Below are 15,290 nucleotides of genomic sequence, written 5' to 3'. Positions count from 1 at the left end.
AGTCTGGGATTACTACCCAGTGCGTAGGTAGATAAGCTGCGGGCTGTATGCCCCTGGCTGTATGTGTGGATCTCTGTCTCTTCAATGTACTGGTATGGGGGGGGGGGCGGGGGGGAACCTGAATGTAGAAGATAGTTCCAAGTTAAAAAGGAAAAGCTGATCTAGAAAGACCCTTCTGTGGTACAGATGTGGCAGCAACAGTGATAAGATGCTTTAAAAATGCCAGAAATTATATCTGCATGAATGTATTCCAAGTTTGATTTTCACACTTCAGGTAGCAGGAATATTTCCTTAAAAACAGTCATATTCAGCTTTTTAGAACATAAACCCTGACTGTCTTCACTGTTTCCATGGGTGCTATTTCTTCAGCCCCGTTTCTGCATCAACTTCCGTTTCTTGCTTTTGGAGTGGTGGAGCTCATCCAGTCAGTAATCCTGCAGTGAACACAGTGATGTCATAATGCTGGTAGCCAATTTAGCAACCAGATGATAGCACTGAAAGTATGTGGTCAATGTTATTACAGAAATGAATATTTTTAGGCAGATTGGAGGAAAACTGCCCCCAAAGAAGAGGGTGGCTGAGCACTAGAAGAATAGTACACAAACCCTCAGTGTGAGATGCATATTAAGTACAAACACCCAATAGTACTGCTCAGCTCTTCGGCAGAGTCCTCTCTGATTAGCAGAAGATGCTTTATATCTTCTTTGGTAGTTTCATTTTCTTTCCAGTAAGTTCTTGTTCTTCCAAGAAGAAAAATGGGGAGCCTCTTCATTAGCGTCTTGCTTTAGTGCTCAGAAATCCCCTGAGGTCCAATGTACTCAACCTCGAGTACTCAATGTACTCAATTTTATTATTCACTGCTGAATTTTGATTTTTAGCATCGCTATGATTTTTTTATCACCTTTGTTCCCAGGCTATTATATCCTCAACATACTCAATATGCATTCAGTGCTGGAAATGCTCAAATGATTGAAATACTGTTTTTCTCACGCTCATTTAGCCACATTCTCTGATGCTCTCTATATTTATGAAATTGCCTCCCTGAAATGTTAACAAGATGCCTCCTTCCTTAAAAAAAAAGTGTGCACTTGAAAATGAGGAGCAAAACTATCTGCGTTCTTGTAACCAACTGTTTATGATGCTAGGCTGAACAGTTAAATCTTGGGCAATATTCTCTGGGACTCATCACGATTTAGCAGCTTCGTTTGTTATGCCAGCGACGCCTGTTTCTCAAGGTAATGATCTGACCACAGTTATTGAGGCACTGGTCGCACCTCAGCTGTTCTACTGTAATGGACTCTATGAGGGGCTGCCATCAAATACTCTTGGCTAGCTTCAACTCATCCACAATGCAGTGGCTAGACTGCCGGTGGATTTCAGCTCTTGGGACTGTATCTCACGTTTTAAAAAACTGGCTCCTGATTTGCTTCTGGGCAGAATTCAAAGGGCAGGTTATTAACCATTAAGACTTACACAGCCTGGGATCAGGAGACCTTAAGGGCTGTCTTCTCCTGCCTGATAAACAAATAGTTATGTAGGCCCCAGAAAGCTAAAGGATTCCATGTTTGGGCCGTTAGTAGAGTCTATTGTTTGGCATAGGAAGTGTGATTATAGGTGGTTGTGAGCTGGTTCTGCTAGCTGGTGTGTGTGCCGGAATGAAAATAACAAAAGCATACACTTGCTTATATTTAGAAGAGAAATGAGAGTTCTTTATTGTAGGAATGCCATACTTTGGTAGGAAAGGAGGAGCGCTAGATCCTAATTACCTATCAAGTATAAGGAGCCAATGTTCCCTCTAAGCAGTGCAGTGGTGAGCCATCAGGCAAGGCCCATCAGGTAAGGCTGATGAAGCTGGGCACCTCTTGGCACAGAACGGCTGTGCAGGCTGGGGGTAAACAAGGCCAGTGATAAACACTGGCTGAGTTTGGAGCCAGGGTGGACTTGCCCAGTGGTTGCCCAAGCGGTTGCCTAGCGCATCCTACCCTCAAAATGGTCAGATTATTTAAATAAGCCATGACATAGATTAGCCATTTAAATGAACTTAAATAAACAAGCAAAACTAATTAAACCCACACTCATTGCCTCATGTCATATTTGGGAGTGGCGGAGGCAAAACGTCGTGAAGTTGAGGTGAAGACTTTTTTCATTGTCCCCAGCTTGAAATTTGTTCCCTGTCTGAGGCTGCTTCCACACACGTTGGATAATCCACTTTCAATACTCTTTAGTGAACTTTTGAAACTGATTTTCCATGTGTGGAACAAAAAATCCACTTCAAAAGGATTGCGAAAGTGCATTGAAAGTGCATTATTCAACGTGTGTGGAAATGGCCTGATTGTTCCTGAGCCTGTCATTAAATGCCCTGGTTTATCTGAGCAGGTTTTATTGGCACTACAGACTTTTAAAAATGTGATTAATGGTTTTAAATTTTGATCTTGCAAGCTGCCTTAGGCACTCTGGTGGAGAATCCAAGACAGAAATGTTCTAAATAAATAAGTGGTAGAGCATCTGCTTCACATGCAGAAGGTACCAGGTTCAATCCCCAGCACCTCCAGCTAAGAGAACCACAGGTGTGGCGTGAAAGAGCTGCTGCCAGGCTGGATAGGCGAGACTGACTGTGATAGACCGATGGTCTGCTTCGGTATAAGGAAGCTCCATCTGTGTTCATGTGAAGAATGGTTATGTATGGACCAATTTCATCTGGGAAAATATGTCTCATTTCTCAGCTACCTTTTCAAGCCCAATTATTGTTATTTAACAATGTTATTTTCATTCTCCATTAAGATAATAAAATCAAAAAGAGTCCAGTAGCTTATTGTAGCTTATGCTACAATAAAGTTGGTTAGTCTTAAAGGTGCTACTGGACTCTTTTTGATTTTGCTACTACAGACTAACACGGCTAACTCCTCCGCATTAAGATAATAGATGTCTGTTTTTTCATAGGGTGCTGAGAAAATTTTGTCAATGAATGAATCAGGGGAACTGCAGGATCTCTTAACCAAAATTGAGGTAACTGTGTTTTCACTAATGAGTTTATAGGATACTGCACATTTCCCATATATTGATTACTTAGGTTTCTTTACAAGAACCTTCCATGGTCCATCACACTGACACGAACTCATGCACAATGATAAACTGATGCCTCCCCAAACCTGGTAATTCAAATGTTTTGAGTGATTGTCTTTATCCTTGGGTTGGTAAAGGTCTATGACTGATAAAAATAATTTTTGTCTCAAAGGAAATGCTGTTTATTTTCTTTTGCATTTTGGTGAGCGCGTATGTTCATAGTTTTGTGTTCTGTGGTACACCTGTCATTGTACTGAGTTTTCTTCATACAAAGATGCCAATATGAAAGCCTCTAACCTGTCACCTAATTGTGTCACCATCAAGTGGCAGACTTCATGTTATGAGATAAAAATGTGGCAGCTCACTCTTATGTTTTCCTCATAAATACAGGAAGAGGGGTTGTTGTAGGGACAGTCTTTTCTCAAATGACCACTTTTTGGAGTACATTTTCCCAGTTTCCGCTTGAGGTGCACTCTGAAATCAGAAGTAACATTTGAGGGGAAAATATCCTTGAGGAAAAATTTTCAGGGGAGAATTGGTAGCGCTGGATGAGGGGAGTTAAGTACCTCTTCCCCCTACCAATTCTCCCTTACAATTAACTCCTGAATGTGTGTGATTGTGGCAAATTTAAGTTTGGGTATATTGTGGGTGCCCATCTCTCAACTAACACAGCCTAGCCTAGGATACAAGCCCAAAATCTATTTATTTTTATTTATTTACGTCAAGGTGGATTACACAGTGTGAGTTAGTACAGTCAATTTCAAACATATTTCAATGAACAATGGCCATTTCCACATGCCCTTAAAGGGACAGCACACTCACTGAACGCTGGCGGTGGCTTTTCCTCATGAATCCAGATGTCTCTGTTTGCAAAACGGTTGTGGGCAGTTTGGCTTTCAGGGTTTTTGGGTGTCTTTTTGGGGAAAGCATTTTTTGCTGTCCCAGAAAAGGTGCTGAAAAAACGGAAGCCAGTGGGCTCTGTAGAACTCTGTATCAGTTTCAGCACTTTTTTTTTTACCAGCATCTTCCAGTCCTCTTTAAGTCACCCAGCTCCATGGTAAACCATGTGGCTGGCTTCCATCCCAAGAAGAAGTTGGCATAGAGCAATATTGTTGATAGCTTCAAGGAGTTCACATTCCTAGCTCCTTCTGCACTGTCAATAGAGCACATGTCTGGAACCCTAAAATCCTGCAGGGCATTTTGGAATCTAGAAGGGACCATGAGCTTTTATGGGCAAATTATCTTAATGAGTCCACCCTTTTTTTTAGGAGTGTTGGGGCCATATTCAATTTGCCTTCAGCAGATGATGGTCTGACCATGGTTCAGACCGAATCTCCGACCCTGAAAAAAGACTTTCCCTCAAAGGCTCAGTGCCAAATATTAAGTCCACAGTGTGGCCTCTTTCATGTGCAGGGCCTGTCATTATTTGAGGGAGGCCCGGGGCTGTCAGGGGAGCTATAAATTCTGGAGCCGGTCCTGATGCAGAGCACCCTGCATGGAAGTCCCACAGAACAATCAGCCTAGGCATCTCCAGCATCCAAGGGCATCTCTGCCAACTCAGAAAGGGTGCTCACTGGAGAGCTGGGCGGTTGATAAACGAGCAGAATACCTCATCCAGCTTTAGTTTCCAGTGAAAGGAGCGTATGTGTTTGCAGAGGTTGAAGGATTTGTGAAGAATAATAGCAACCCCTCCTCCCCAGCTACCTTTGCGAGGTTGGTGTAGGACTGCATAGCCAGGTGGACTTAGTTGGGACAGACATATAATATCATTTTCGTGCAGCCGTGTCTCTGTTGTGCAAGCCACGTCCGTTTCCTCTTCCTACAGCATCTCAGTAATGCACGCAGCATTGTTCCTTATAGATCTGGTATTGCATAGTTATTAGTGTAGCAGTGAAGGAGGTAGCATTGTGTAGCAGTGAAGAGTTGCATTGTCAACTCTTAGGATGCTCAGAGGTTATGTCAGGTGCCGGCAAGTCTGTGCAGGGTGATGGCGGGGGAGGGGCTGTGCTGGCCTCTCCTGGGATGGGCTTGCCCTTCTTCCTCATCCGCAGCTGCCTGATCGGCTGCCCTGAGCCGCCTTGGGAGGGGGGGGGAGAGAGAGGGGGGGGGCTCCCCCACTGGCCTCAGAAAGGGTACTCTGTGGCAGGGCCCAGACCTTTTTTGTCCAGCAGTTAACCACTGAAGCTGCCTCTTACTTCAGGGGCAGACTTCTGCTTCCTCTCCTCCCCAGCCGGGGTCTGGAGCCCTTCCTTAGTGCCAGTCCTGCCCCACCTCCCACACTCCCGCTCCCAAGGTGATGCCCAACACCTGGGCCAGGGGTGGCCACATGCTTTGGCCCACCCCTGCCCATGCTTCTGGTAGGTGCCCGCCCCTGCTCTTTCCTGTTGCCCCCACCTCCTTCTAGTGACTGTCTGGGGCCCTGTTCGAATCGTCCTCCTCCAGCCAGTCTGGGAGGGCGGGTTCGCCCCATGGGTGGGCCTCCTGGTCCTGGGCTCGGCTGTTGGCATTCTGAGCCGGGCAGGACTGGCCCGATGCCAGGGGAGGCTCATCAGGGCTGCTCTGCAGAGGAGCTCTCGCCCTTGTGCCCCGATTGAGCCACAGCACTGCCCACCTCCCTGTCTGGGAGCCGCTTGCTCTCACCACCCCTGCCGCCACCCAGCTGGCTCCCACGGTGACTGTCTGTGGCTGGAGTGGCGGCAGACCTCCGCCGTCTGGTAAGTGCAGTTGGTGGGGGGGGGTGGCTTGTCGTGGCTGCCCCTCCCGGGGGCGGTGAGCGGGGCCAAGGCTGTCCCCAGACAGGTTAGATGAGTGGGAGGGAGGGGCTCCCTACCCACCTGCAAGCTATAAGAACAGAACGGAATCATGTTACTCAAAAGTTTCCCCAACCACAAACAGCAGCTCTCTGTCATGTTCTTACCGCTCCACTAAAATGATTAGTTTGCTTTACAAAGGCACAAACAGACCCCTTTCCAATTATTCTTGTTTTCCTTGGTTGTCAGCATGAGCCTTTGGGGCCGATTTTTATTGCTGATGTTCCTGCTTTGTGTGCTGTTTATGAGCTATTTTTACATCATTTATACACAAATACAGGCATCAATTTTGACAGTAATTATTATATAGAATTCTGTTGGTGTATCTGAGGGAAAAGACAACTGAAGTTTCCTCCTGAGCAGGAAGAACCCATGGCAGAAAGTGGAATTTTCCAAGTTAAGCAGCTTGTTCATGAATTTGATAACATCCCTCGTTGTGGCAAGCATGTCCATGCCTCCATTGCACTCCCCTGGGGAAAAGAGCCATGGTGTCTCAAGATGAGGCAAGTTGTATTAAATGTTACAGAAGAGAAGGGAAGATGCCAAGTGACAGCTGCCATTTTAGCAGGAGTCATATTTCAGCGCAAGGCTCATCCTGAACCCAATATCTGGGGGAGGGAGGGGGGAGCTGTGTTTTCCTAGCCCCATGGGTAAGCATGCTCCTACTGGAGGCTTAAGACACACACACCTTAAGGCACAGCTTTTAGATTGACTCATTTCCCTTAACCACCAGGTAGAATGATGATTTGGGGAGAGATGCCTTTAAGGAATTTTTTTTTGTTTTTCTTGTGCTTCTCTGTTCCTTTTTATTCTTAGTTCCATTCATTTGTTGTGATCATCAACCAGCCAAAGCAAATCAAATGAGTAATCAACACATAAAAATATATATATACCTACTATGAGGATTTCATAGTCTTGTTAATACTGATGAATTTGTTAAAATATTAAACCAACTGCTTATTTATTGAGCATGCTGAAGCACAAAATTTAGCCACTTCTAAGGGTAGTTTCATTAGAACAATCAGCAACGAGGACAAAAGTATAAGATTTATTAGATCTGCCCAGGTATTTGGATAGAATTGGGGTTATATATACTTGTCAAATGTCCTTGTAATATTAACAATGCGTTAGAACATGTTTAACTGTCTCAATCAAGCCCAATTGGTAAGGACAGATATGTAGAGAGCAGGGAATATGTGAATATCCTCCTTCCAGGAGACCTGAAGGTAAGATGTTAAAGTGAGTCAAAGTAAATGCTCTTCAGTATTTAGGGAATTCTAATATATAAAGATCATCTGCCAGGGTAAAATTTTTGCCACAATTCCCAGCCCAGAACCTGTACTCTATCACCTTGAAGGGCTTTGCCCCATATGCATTGGTCAGTCATTCCTTTAGCTCCCTTTTCATTCTGCATCAGTACAGATTTAATACAAATTATTGTTTCTTTCTTCCAAATGTCTGCATGTTAACTCTTTTATCTTTGATCTCTTCCTCTCTGTTTCTCTGTTCATTGATTGGATTTTCCCAACAGAACTCCTGGATATCCACTAGTGATGTTCTTCTCAAAGGGGATTTGTTATTTGCTGCCAAGTGATGGTGTCATTTATCTCATAAACAAAAATGAACAAAGGAAGAAAGTTATTTAATTTCTCCATGTGGTATCAGTTCCACTCCAGTGTGATTTCAAAGGCAACCCACTCCTTACCAAAGATTGGAGAAGTAGGAGGCCCGAGGGTCACATCTCGTGTACAATCTCTAGGTGTAATACTTGAAGCAATTCTATATTTATTTGGCTACATGATGAGTTTTTTAAACATTAAACTCCTGATAAAAAAAGAGATCAAGTCAAGTAGATTTCCTATTGCTAACTTAAGTTCCTTGGAAGTCTAATGAAACTATAAACAAAATATGACCTGCTTTGGCATTTTGGGAGATCAATTTGGTAGCAATGTATGAAATCTCGGTGAGAAATTTGCCATGAAGAAATAGAAAATTACATAAAAATGAAGACTCATGGGTTCTATTTGCACAAAGGAGAAGCAAAATCTAAATTGAGTCATAATAGGGGGCTGCAAAAATTGGGAAACTACTTGAAACTCTATTTTTCTTCTGTCAAGATGTTTTAAATCCTCTGGATATATGTTTTGAATGTTTTTCATTAGTTATTACCTCAACGTTCATTTTCAATTTCACTTTAGGCAAATGTCAGTGTTAACTTTGGTAGCTCTAGCTAGGCTGAGGAGCAAAATTAGTAAAGCTTAGTAATTAGCAAAATTAGTAAAGTGTCTGTTGGTAACGAGCCTGACTAATGACCTGATGCCCTCAGATCGCACAGGTTAAGCAGGGTTGGAACTAGTTAGTATTCGGATGGGAGACCACCAGGGTTGCTAAATAGAAACAGGCAATGGCAAACTACTACTGTTTGTCTTTTGCCTTGAAAACCCCAGCAGGGGTCGCCATACTTTGGCTACAACTTGATGGCACTTTCCAACCCACCAATGACTGGATGACACTATTAATAGGCAAAAAGGAAAGATAAAGTAGAATTTAGGAATACTACAGGAGCCACAGGTTCACAGACTAAGTATTGACCTTCAAGGCCTGATTCACAATCCGTATATATTTATTGTCTACCTTTCTTACTGAGACTCAAGGTGGATTACATAAACTAAGTCAAAATGATCAACAGTTGGTACATTCCATAAGCAATACAATGGTGTAATGCTAGGAGAAATTTGAAGTTAAGCAGAAATCAAATACAGAGCTGAAAAACAATGCTGAAACAAAGCAGAAATCTGATACAGTGCTGAAAAATACCCAGTGCTGAAACATAACATAAGCAGATTGTTGTGATGACAAATGCAGAAGTATCCATTAGGAACATACTTACAACAACAGACAGTATACGGTAATATAGTCTACAGACCCTATCCCTGTACCAAAGCCTCTTTCTGAACCATTTCGCTACAGCACAGCTCTATTACCTGTGTAAGAAATCAAATAATGAGCCGTGGTTTTCTCTTTCTCTCTGTTTGCAGAGGGTTCAACACCCCCATGCGTGCCTCTCCTGTGGGGGCTTTGGTTTTGTTCCATGCTCAGCGTGCCATGGGAGCAAGATGTCAGTGTTTCGGAACTGCTTTACAGACTCATTCAAAGCCCTGAAGTGCACCGCTTGCAATGAGAACGGCTTGCAACGCTGCAAAAGCTGCGTGAGCTAAAGATGGTAACCTCGATACATGTGACAACCTCGTTTTATTATGTCAATGCAGCAGTTTGTTATACTCTTTTATATTAAGAAAAAGCATCATGTTTATCTAATTCAATCAATAAAGTTCATTTGTAAAGAAAAAAAACGCACCATAGCCAGAGCCATTTGTCTCTCTGCAGGGAGATCCCACCACAAGCTGTCATATAAGAAGCCAATACAATAAATGACTAGAAAATCCCTAGTTTGATCAATACAGCTTTGGACACGCTACCGTGGTGTTAGGACCAATATAAAAGAACATCTGAAGCCAGTCCCAGAAACGCAAGAGTTGCTGACAATTGCACTGAAAGTGGAATATGGTCCACATTTCAATATTCTACCCACACAGAAATCCAGATGAAATCTGAGGCCATCCTCTGACGTGTGTGCGATTCCTGTGGATTCTCAGGCCTTCCAGTGCTTTATAGCTCAGTGACGTGGTGTCCTGATGACATTGAACTATGACAACATGTCGAGGTCACTGCCCATCTTGTGACATGTTGACCAGACCGGGCCTCCCCAAAATTCACTTTTGCTGCTGAGAAATTATTTTGTTGTGCATGGACCGCTGCATCTGAGAAACCTACTAGGACATGGGAAGTCATTTTCATTTCACATTCAAGAAGAACATGGCATGGGTTTGGAAATGCTGCCCAAATCCAATATCTAAATTTAGCACATAGCTTTATCTGTGGGATATATCTATTTATCTGCAGAATTATCCCTCCCATTTTTGTCCTATCTCCAGGGCTTTTTTTCAGCGGGAACCTGGTGGAACGGAGTTCTGGAACCTCTTGAAAATGGTCACATGGCTGGTGGCCCCGCCCCCTGATCTCCAGACAGAGGGGAGTTGAGATTGCCCTCCGCACCGCTGGCAATCTCAACTCCCCTCTGTCTGGAGATCAGGGGGCGGGGCCACCAGCCATGTGACCATTCCCTCCGAGGGCAACCCACTGAGTTCCACCACCTCTTTTCCCAGAAAAAAAGCCCCGCCTATCTTTAATGAATATTGTCAACTATATTTCCTTACATAAGAATGTCCCTCGAAAAGACAGGCATAATTCCCTTTCCTTCTTTCTAACTGCTTTTCACCTCAAAAAGTCAAAGAAGTAATGTCCATTTGGTTGAAAGCCAATTCACAAGGTTATATTGGTGTGGTGAATAGTACCATTCAACGTTTGCAGCTTTGCTATGGCATATGGGAAGATTTACAAACTGAGTGTGTGGTAGAGCAACCAACATATGTTCTACCAAGCGGTGTTGTATACAAAGATCTACACAACCTATGTTTTTCACATCCCAATTTTGATGGGAAAAATATGAGTTGTTATGAATAACAGATGGGTTATTTTAGATATATTTTTTATTTTATTAATAGAATTAAAAGCCCAATAAAAAGGGTAGAAAGCAAAGATAAAAGAGAAAGTAAAAGAAGTTTACAAGAGGGAAGAAACGAAAACAGAACTTAGAAATAAAAGAAAACAACAATACATATTTCATTTCCATTCTTCTTTACAACATTTATTTTAGCAACCATCACACTTAAAATTTTAATCTCTCCAAAATTTTCTTTTCCACTATTGCCTCCCTTCTATTTAGTTTCCCCCCTCAGATTTATCTTCTTAAAGACCAAAGCCACAAATCATCAAATCACAATTCCTTGTTTCACGCAGAAAGCCAGTATGGGGATTCCAGTTAGCCAAAAAGGCAGACAACGTTTTATCTCTGACCAAAGCTGTAAATTTAGCCATCTCCGCTAATTCTGGATGGGTTATTTTAGATGGGTTGCCATATTCGTCCATTGCAGAAAAAATAGAGATGAGTCTTGGGGCACCTGGCAAAAAATTTTATTCCAGCCAAGGCTTTCAAGGACTAGTAGAGACCATTTTTTCAGATGCAACGAGTGGATTCTTATTAACCAGTATTTTATGCAGAGGGATGGGAAAGAAATGTAACAGCAGCCACAAGCACCCACAAAACTCTGGAAGCACAAAGTGCAATGTAAAATTCACAGCTAATCTGGAAAAATACAGAGACCATCTGCTAGTTATGCTAGTTCACGATGGAAAATATTTACCATCAGGCTTTGGATTTACTTGATGCCCAACTGGGGACTATTCCAGTAGCTGGGTTGGTGTTTGTTTCTGACTTATCTTATTGAAACTGATCCTGGATTTTTCTTGGCCCTGCTGGTTTTACTGGCTGTTATCAGAGCAGGCAAACGTCTGCTTCTGTACACAAAGAACACAAACGGCAAGAATACAACCCAATTTTACTGATCATAAAAAGAATGAGTTTGAAAACAGATCAGTGAAGAGAGCTCTTCTTTCACAGGTACAGACACCGTTTGGAATAGAAAGGGCTTCAGGAGGAAGGGAGGCCTAAACTATTTCCAACATTTATTTATTTAGGACATTTCAGTGCTTAGTTCTCGTGGCCCCTTCTTACATGCCCAGGGTAATTCCGATCGCCACTTTGGGGTAAGGTAGCAATTTTCCCCAGGCCAGTTTGGCCAGGGATCCAGACAGTGTTTTACCATCTTCTGGGCATGGAGCAGGGGCCACTGGGGGTGTGAGGGGGAAGTATTTGTGAATTTCCTGCTTTGTGCAGGGGGTTGGACTAGATGACCGTAGAGGTACCTTCCAACCCTATGATTCTATGATTCTATGATATTTCTATGCCATCTTTTCAGAGTCCTGTTTGAGGTGGCTCACAATTAAAATCACAGTATTAAAAACAAACCAGTAAACCCAGGGCCAGGGTTGCCTGGGGGTCCAACCAGGGGGCCGGGGTAGTGGTGGAGTGTTGGCGCAGTGGATTCTTACCACACCCGTGCACACTCCTGCATCGCTGGCCAATGATATAATTTCTGGTGCAACATGGAAGCGACGGGTCACGCCTTGGGACTGTAGCGGCACTTGCAGAAGACTTTCATAAATCTGAGTAGTGGCGTGCCACCATTTCATCCTCTTGTTCAGGGCTTTGGTGGAACTCAATGGTGGAACTCAAGACTGCACAATGACGTCACTATGGGTCAGCTGGAACAAGGGGGGAGTTTTTTAAAGTTTAAATTGCCCTCGGCGAAAATGGTCACATGGCCGGTGGCCCCGCCCCTGATCTCCAGACAGAGGGGAGTTTAGATTGCCCTCCGCGCTCCTGCGCGGAGGGCAATCTAAACTCCCCTCTGTCTGGAGATCAGGGGCGGGGCCACCGGCCATGTGACCATTTTTAAGAGGTGCCGGAACTCCGTTCCACCACGTCCCAGCTGAATAAAAGCCCTGATCTTGTTCCTATCCTGTCTTGTGAGGCAGGACTAACTGTACATCCTTGGAGATGCTTTCTCCCTGTTTCACTCTGTTATTGCACTTGGGGGAAGGTTTGTTTTCATGTTAAACTTACAGGATGGGGATTTTAGGGAGGATTATAATGCTCCTTATATTGGACACTTGCCCTATAATGGGTCACCAGCTGGCCCCTTCAAGACCTGTGAAGTGTAAACACATGTACACACACAGAGAGAGGTGAAACCAAGTATCCTAAGACCTATATGAGTCCCATCGGACTGCCCCAACAGTTGAATCTCAGCCCCGACTGCTGCAGCAGCACCGTGCTGTGCATTCTGCCAGAGGGAGGCTCAACTACTACCATACTTCAGGGATTCTAAGCATGCATTATTCTCCTGCATTGACTCTTTCTATAAATATGATTTCTTTGCTGTAAACTTCTTTAGATTACTTAAACAAATCTATTTCCTTTCCACAAGTGCATTTGTTGTTCTCCAACAAAGAGCCCTGTGTGGCAACGCATGGCCAGTTCTCTGAAAATTACCCCCAAACTAAGTTTTTGGCTGACTTTTAAAGAATCCACTCCCATCTCAACCTGTTGCTTTTCCATCATGGCGGAATTTACATCATCGACTGGCAATGCAGAAAGCACGTCTCAGTCGCAGGCCTCCCAGTTCCCCCCACTGTTCTCTGTAGCCCTCCCCCACACGATGGTGGGATGGCAGCTGGCAGCAAATTGGGGAGGAGGAGATACCCACCCCCACTGCTGAAATGGCATCTCTGCCCCAGAAAAAACTTTACAGGTGGTCCAAGCACACTATTAGGAAATCTTGGGCCCAGACAGTCTTCAATGTTTGGCGTCATGAAGCTCCTCCTTGTTGTTTTATGTGGCAGCACTCTCTTTTCCTCTTGTTGGGAACTGTGATATTTCTGACACCTTCTACCCTGTCTCTTTTAATATGTTGCCAGAATACAACCTGCTGAATTTGCTCCTTAATATCCTCCTGGTATTTGACTTAGTATTTTCTTCCTTGTGACTATAGAAACAGTCTTTTGAGTGCTCAACATGAACATTTCTGAGATCAGCAAGAAATCAGCGTAGTAGTGTATATGGCTACATGGACTAAATTTCTTGTCAGTGCCATCCTAAACAGGGTACAGGGGCAAACCACTGGGAGTTTCCCTGCCACTGGTGGGCACTTGGGAACTCTTTGCAATGTGGTCACTTCAAGCGAACCAGACAATCTGGAATGAAAATGCCTTGAATGGTTGCCTGCAGGACAGAGTCAAACCCTTCAAGTCCATACTGACAAAGTCCATTTATGTTCACAGGAGGTCAGGCTTATTTAGAGACATGATGAGTGATAATTTCCCCCAAAACTGCAAGGACCAGACTGAGCTCTTAAATACAGTAGCAGGCTCAGGTAGTTCCATCCAGGCCACACCTCCTGGAGAAACTTGTTCTCCGGGTGGAACTTCTGGTGTCTTCAGAGAGTAGAGCTTGGTGATGGTGGTCTCGGAGACTGTTGGGAGAGCATGTCTTTGGGGTCTCTGGCTGCATACTGAGAGAGGGTACACGACTTGACTCTGGACTTCAGGTCTGAGGACACTTCGTTCCCCAAGATATTCTTCCACAATCAGGGTTACTAGTTCAGCCAGGCTATGTGCCCTCCCCCATAGACACCTTGTTCCTATGATTATCTTCGCCTTTATCAGGGCCTAGATGAGTTGACTCCTCAGCTATTTGACAGAGCTGCATCCGGGGCTTTTTTTCAGCTGGAATGCGGTGGAAAGGAGTTCTGGAACCTCTTGAAAATGGTCACATGGCTGGTGGCCCCGCCCCCTGATCTCCGTGCTGCTCAGCAGCATGGAGGGCAATCTAAACTGCCCTCTGTCTGGAGATCAGGGGGCGGGGCCACCGGCCATGTGACCATTTTCTCCAAGGGCAACCCACTGAGTTCCACCACCTCTTTTCCCAGAAAAAAAGCCCTGGCTGCATCTATTACAAAACTGACTCCTGACAGGCGAGGGAGGGCTTCCTTCACAAAGAAAAGGCACTCAGTACATGCTGGTCCTTCTTCAAAGCGATGGCTTTCCTACTGAAGAAGTAATTGGGGGACGTGCTGAGAAACAGTCACAGGTGACTTTTCTGAAGTTTCTTAGAATTCTTCTAAAGAGGTGGCAGCGTATCCTACCCTCATAATAAATGCACAGAAGAATACACGGCTAATGCTAAGTGAATAAAATGAGGATATTCATTCTGCCAGCATTTCTTCCTCTCTAATCCTCCACAGTGGAGGTTGGCTGTGGTTACTCAGTGGCAAGGACAATTACTGCACATGCTTAGGGGCACTCTTTTAAAATCATTAGCTCATACAGTCCAACTGTGAGCCTTGATCTCCTTGAAACTATTTTTTTTTTAAAATCCTTTTGCGCTTCTAACTTCCCTCCGCAAGAAAGCCCTTTTGGCCATGCGTTTTACTAAAGGAAAAAAACCCGGCTTTTTATTGCTGAATGGTGCTTCAATGATCACCACCACGGTTAAAAAGATGATTTTAAAAAGATAATCTTGCCATTTTGAGACCCTGCTGCATATTATGATATTAGAGCTAATTTTATTCACTCAGAATTAAGACACTTAATGTGACCACAAAAGCATTCAATGGGAAACTCCACCTAAATAATTTAGGTGGTGGGAGAATTTAGATTGCTCAGCTTACTTTAAATAATTTAGGGGTGATACGAAGGGATCGTGTAATCTAGTTACAATGTGCAGTATAAAAATTAGGGGAAATTATATTTATCCTCTTCTCTTTTTCCTATATCTTTTTTCTTTTCTTGCGGGAGTTGAATGAAGAAAAGATAGTGTTGCCTCGTAAAAGGTTA

At 43.8% G+C, this 15,290-nt stretch overlaps 1 protein-coding gene across 1 annotated transcript in view; it reads left to right on the top strand.

The window, feature by feature from the left end:
- Positions 1–9,091, top strand: part of GRXCR1 (glutaredoxin and cysteine rich domain containing 1) — a 61,997-nt gene extending 52,906 nt beyond the window's left edge. Inside the window, exons 3-4 of the mRNA XM_054990606.1 lie at positions 2,941–3,006; positions 8,912–9,091. Of these exons, the coding sequence (XP_054846581.1) occupies positions 2,941–3,006; positions 8,912–9,091 (246 nt within the window). The remainder of the gene's footprint in view (positions 1–2,940; positions 3,007–8,911) is intronic.
- The last annotated feature ends 6,199 nt before the right edge of the window (positions 9,092–15,290 follow it).

The sequence above is a fragment of the Eublepharis macularius genome, chromosome 10 (assembly GCF_028583425.1).
Source record: "Eublepharis macularius isolate TG4126 chromosome 10, MPM_Emac_v1.0, whole genome shotgun sequence".
Classification (NCBI taxonomy): domain Eukaryota; kingdom Metazoa; phylum Chordata; class Lepidosauria; order Squamata; family Eublepharidae; genus Eublepharis; species Eublepharis macularius.
This window is presented reverse-complemented; position numbering and strand designations above follow the sequence as displayed.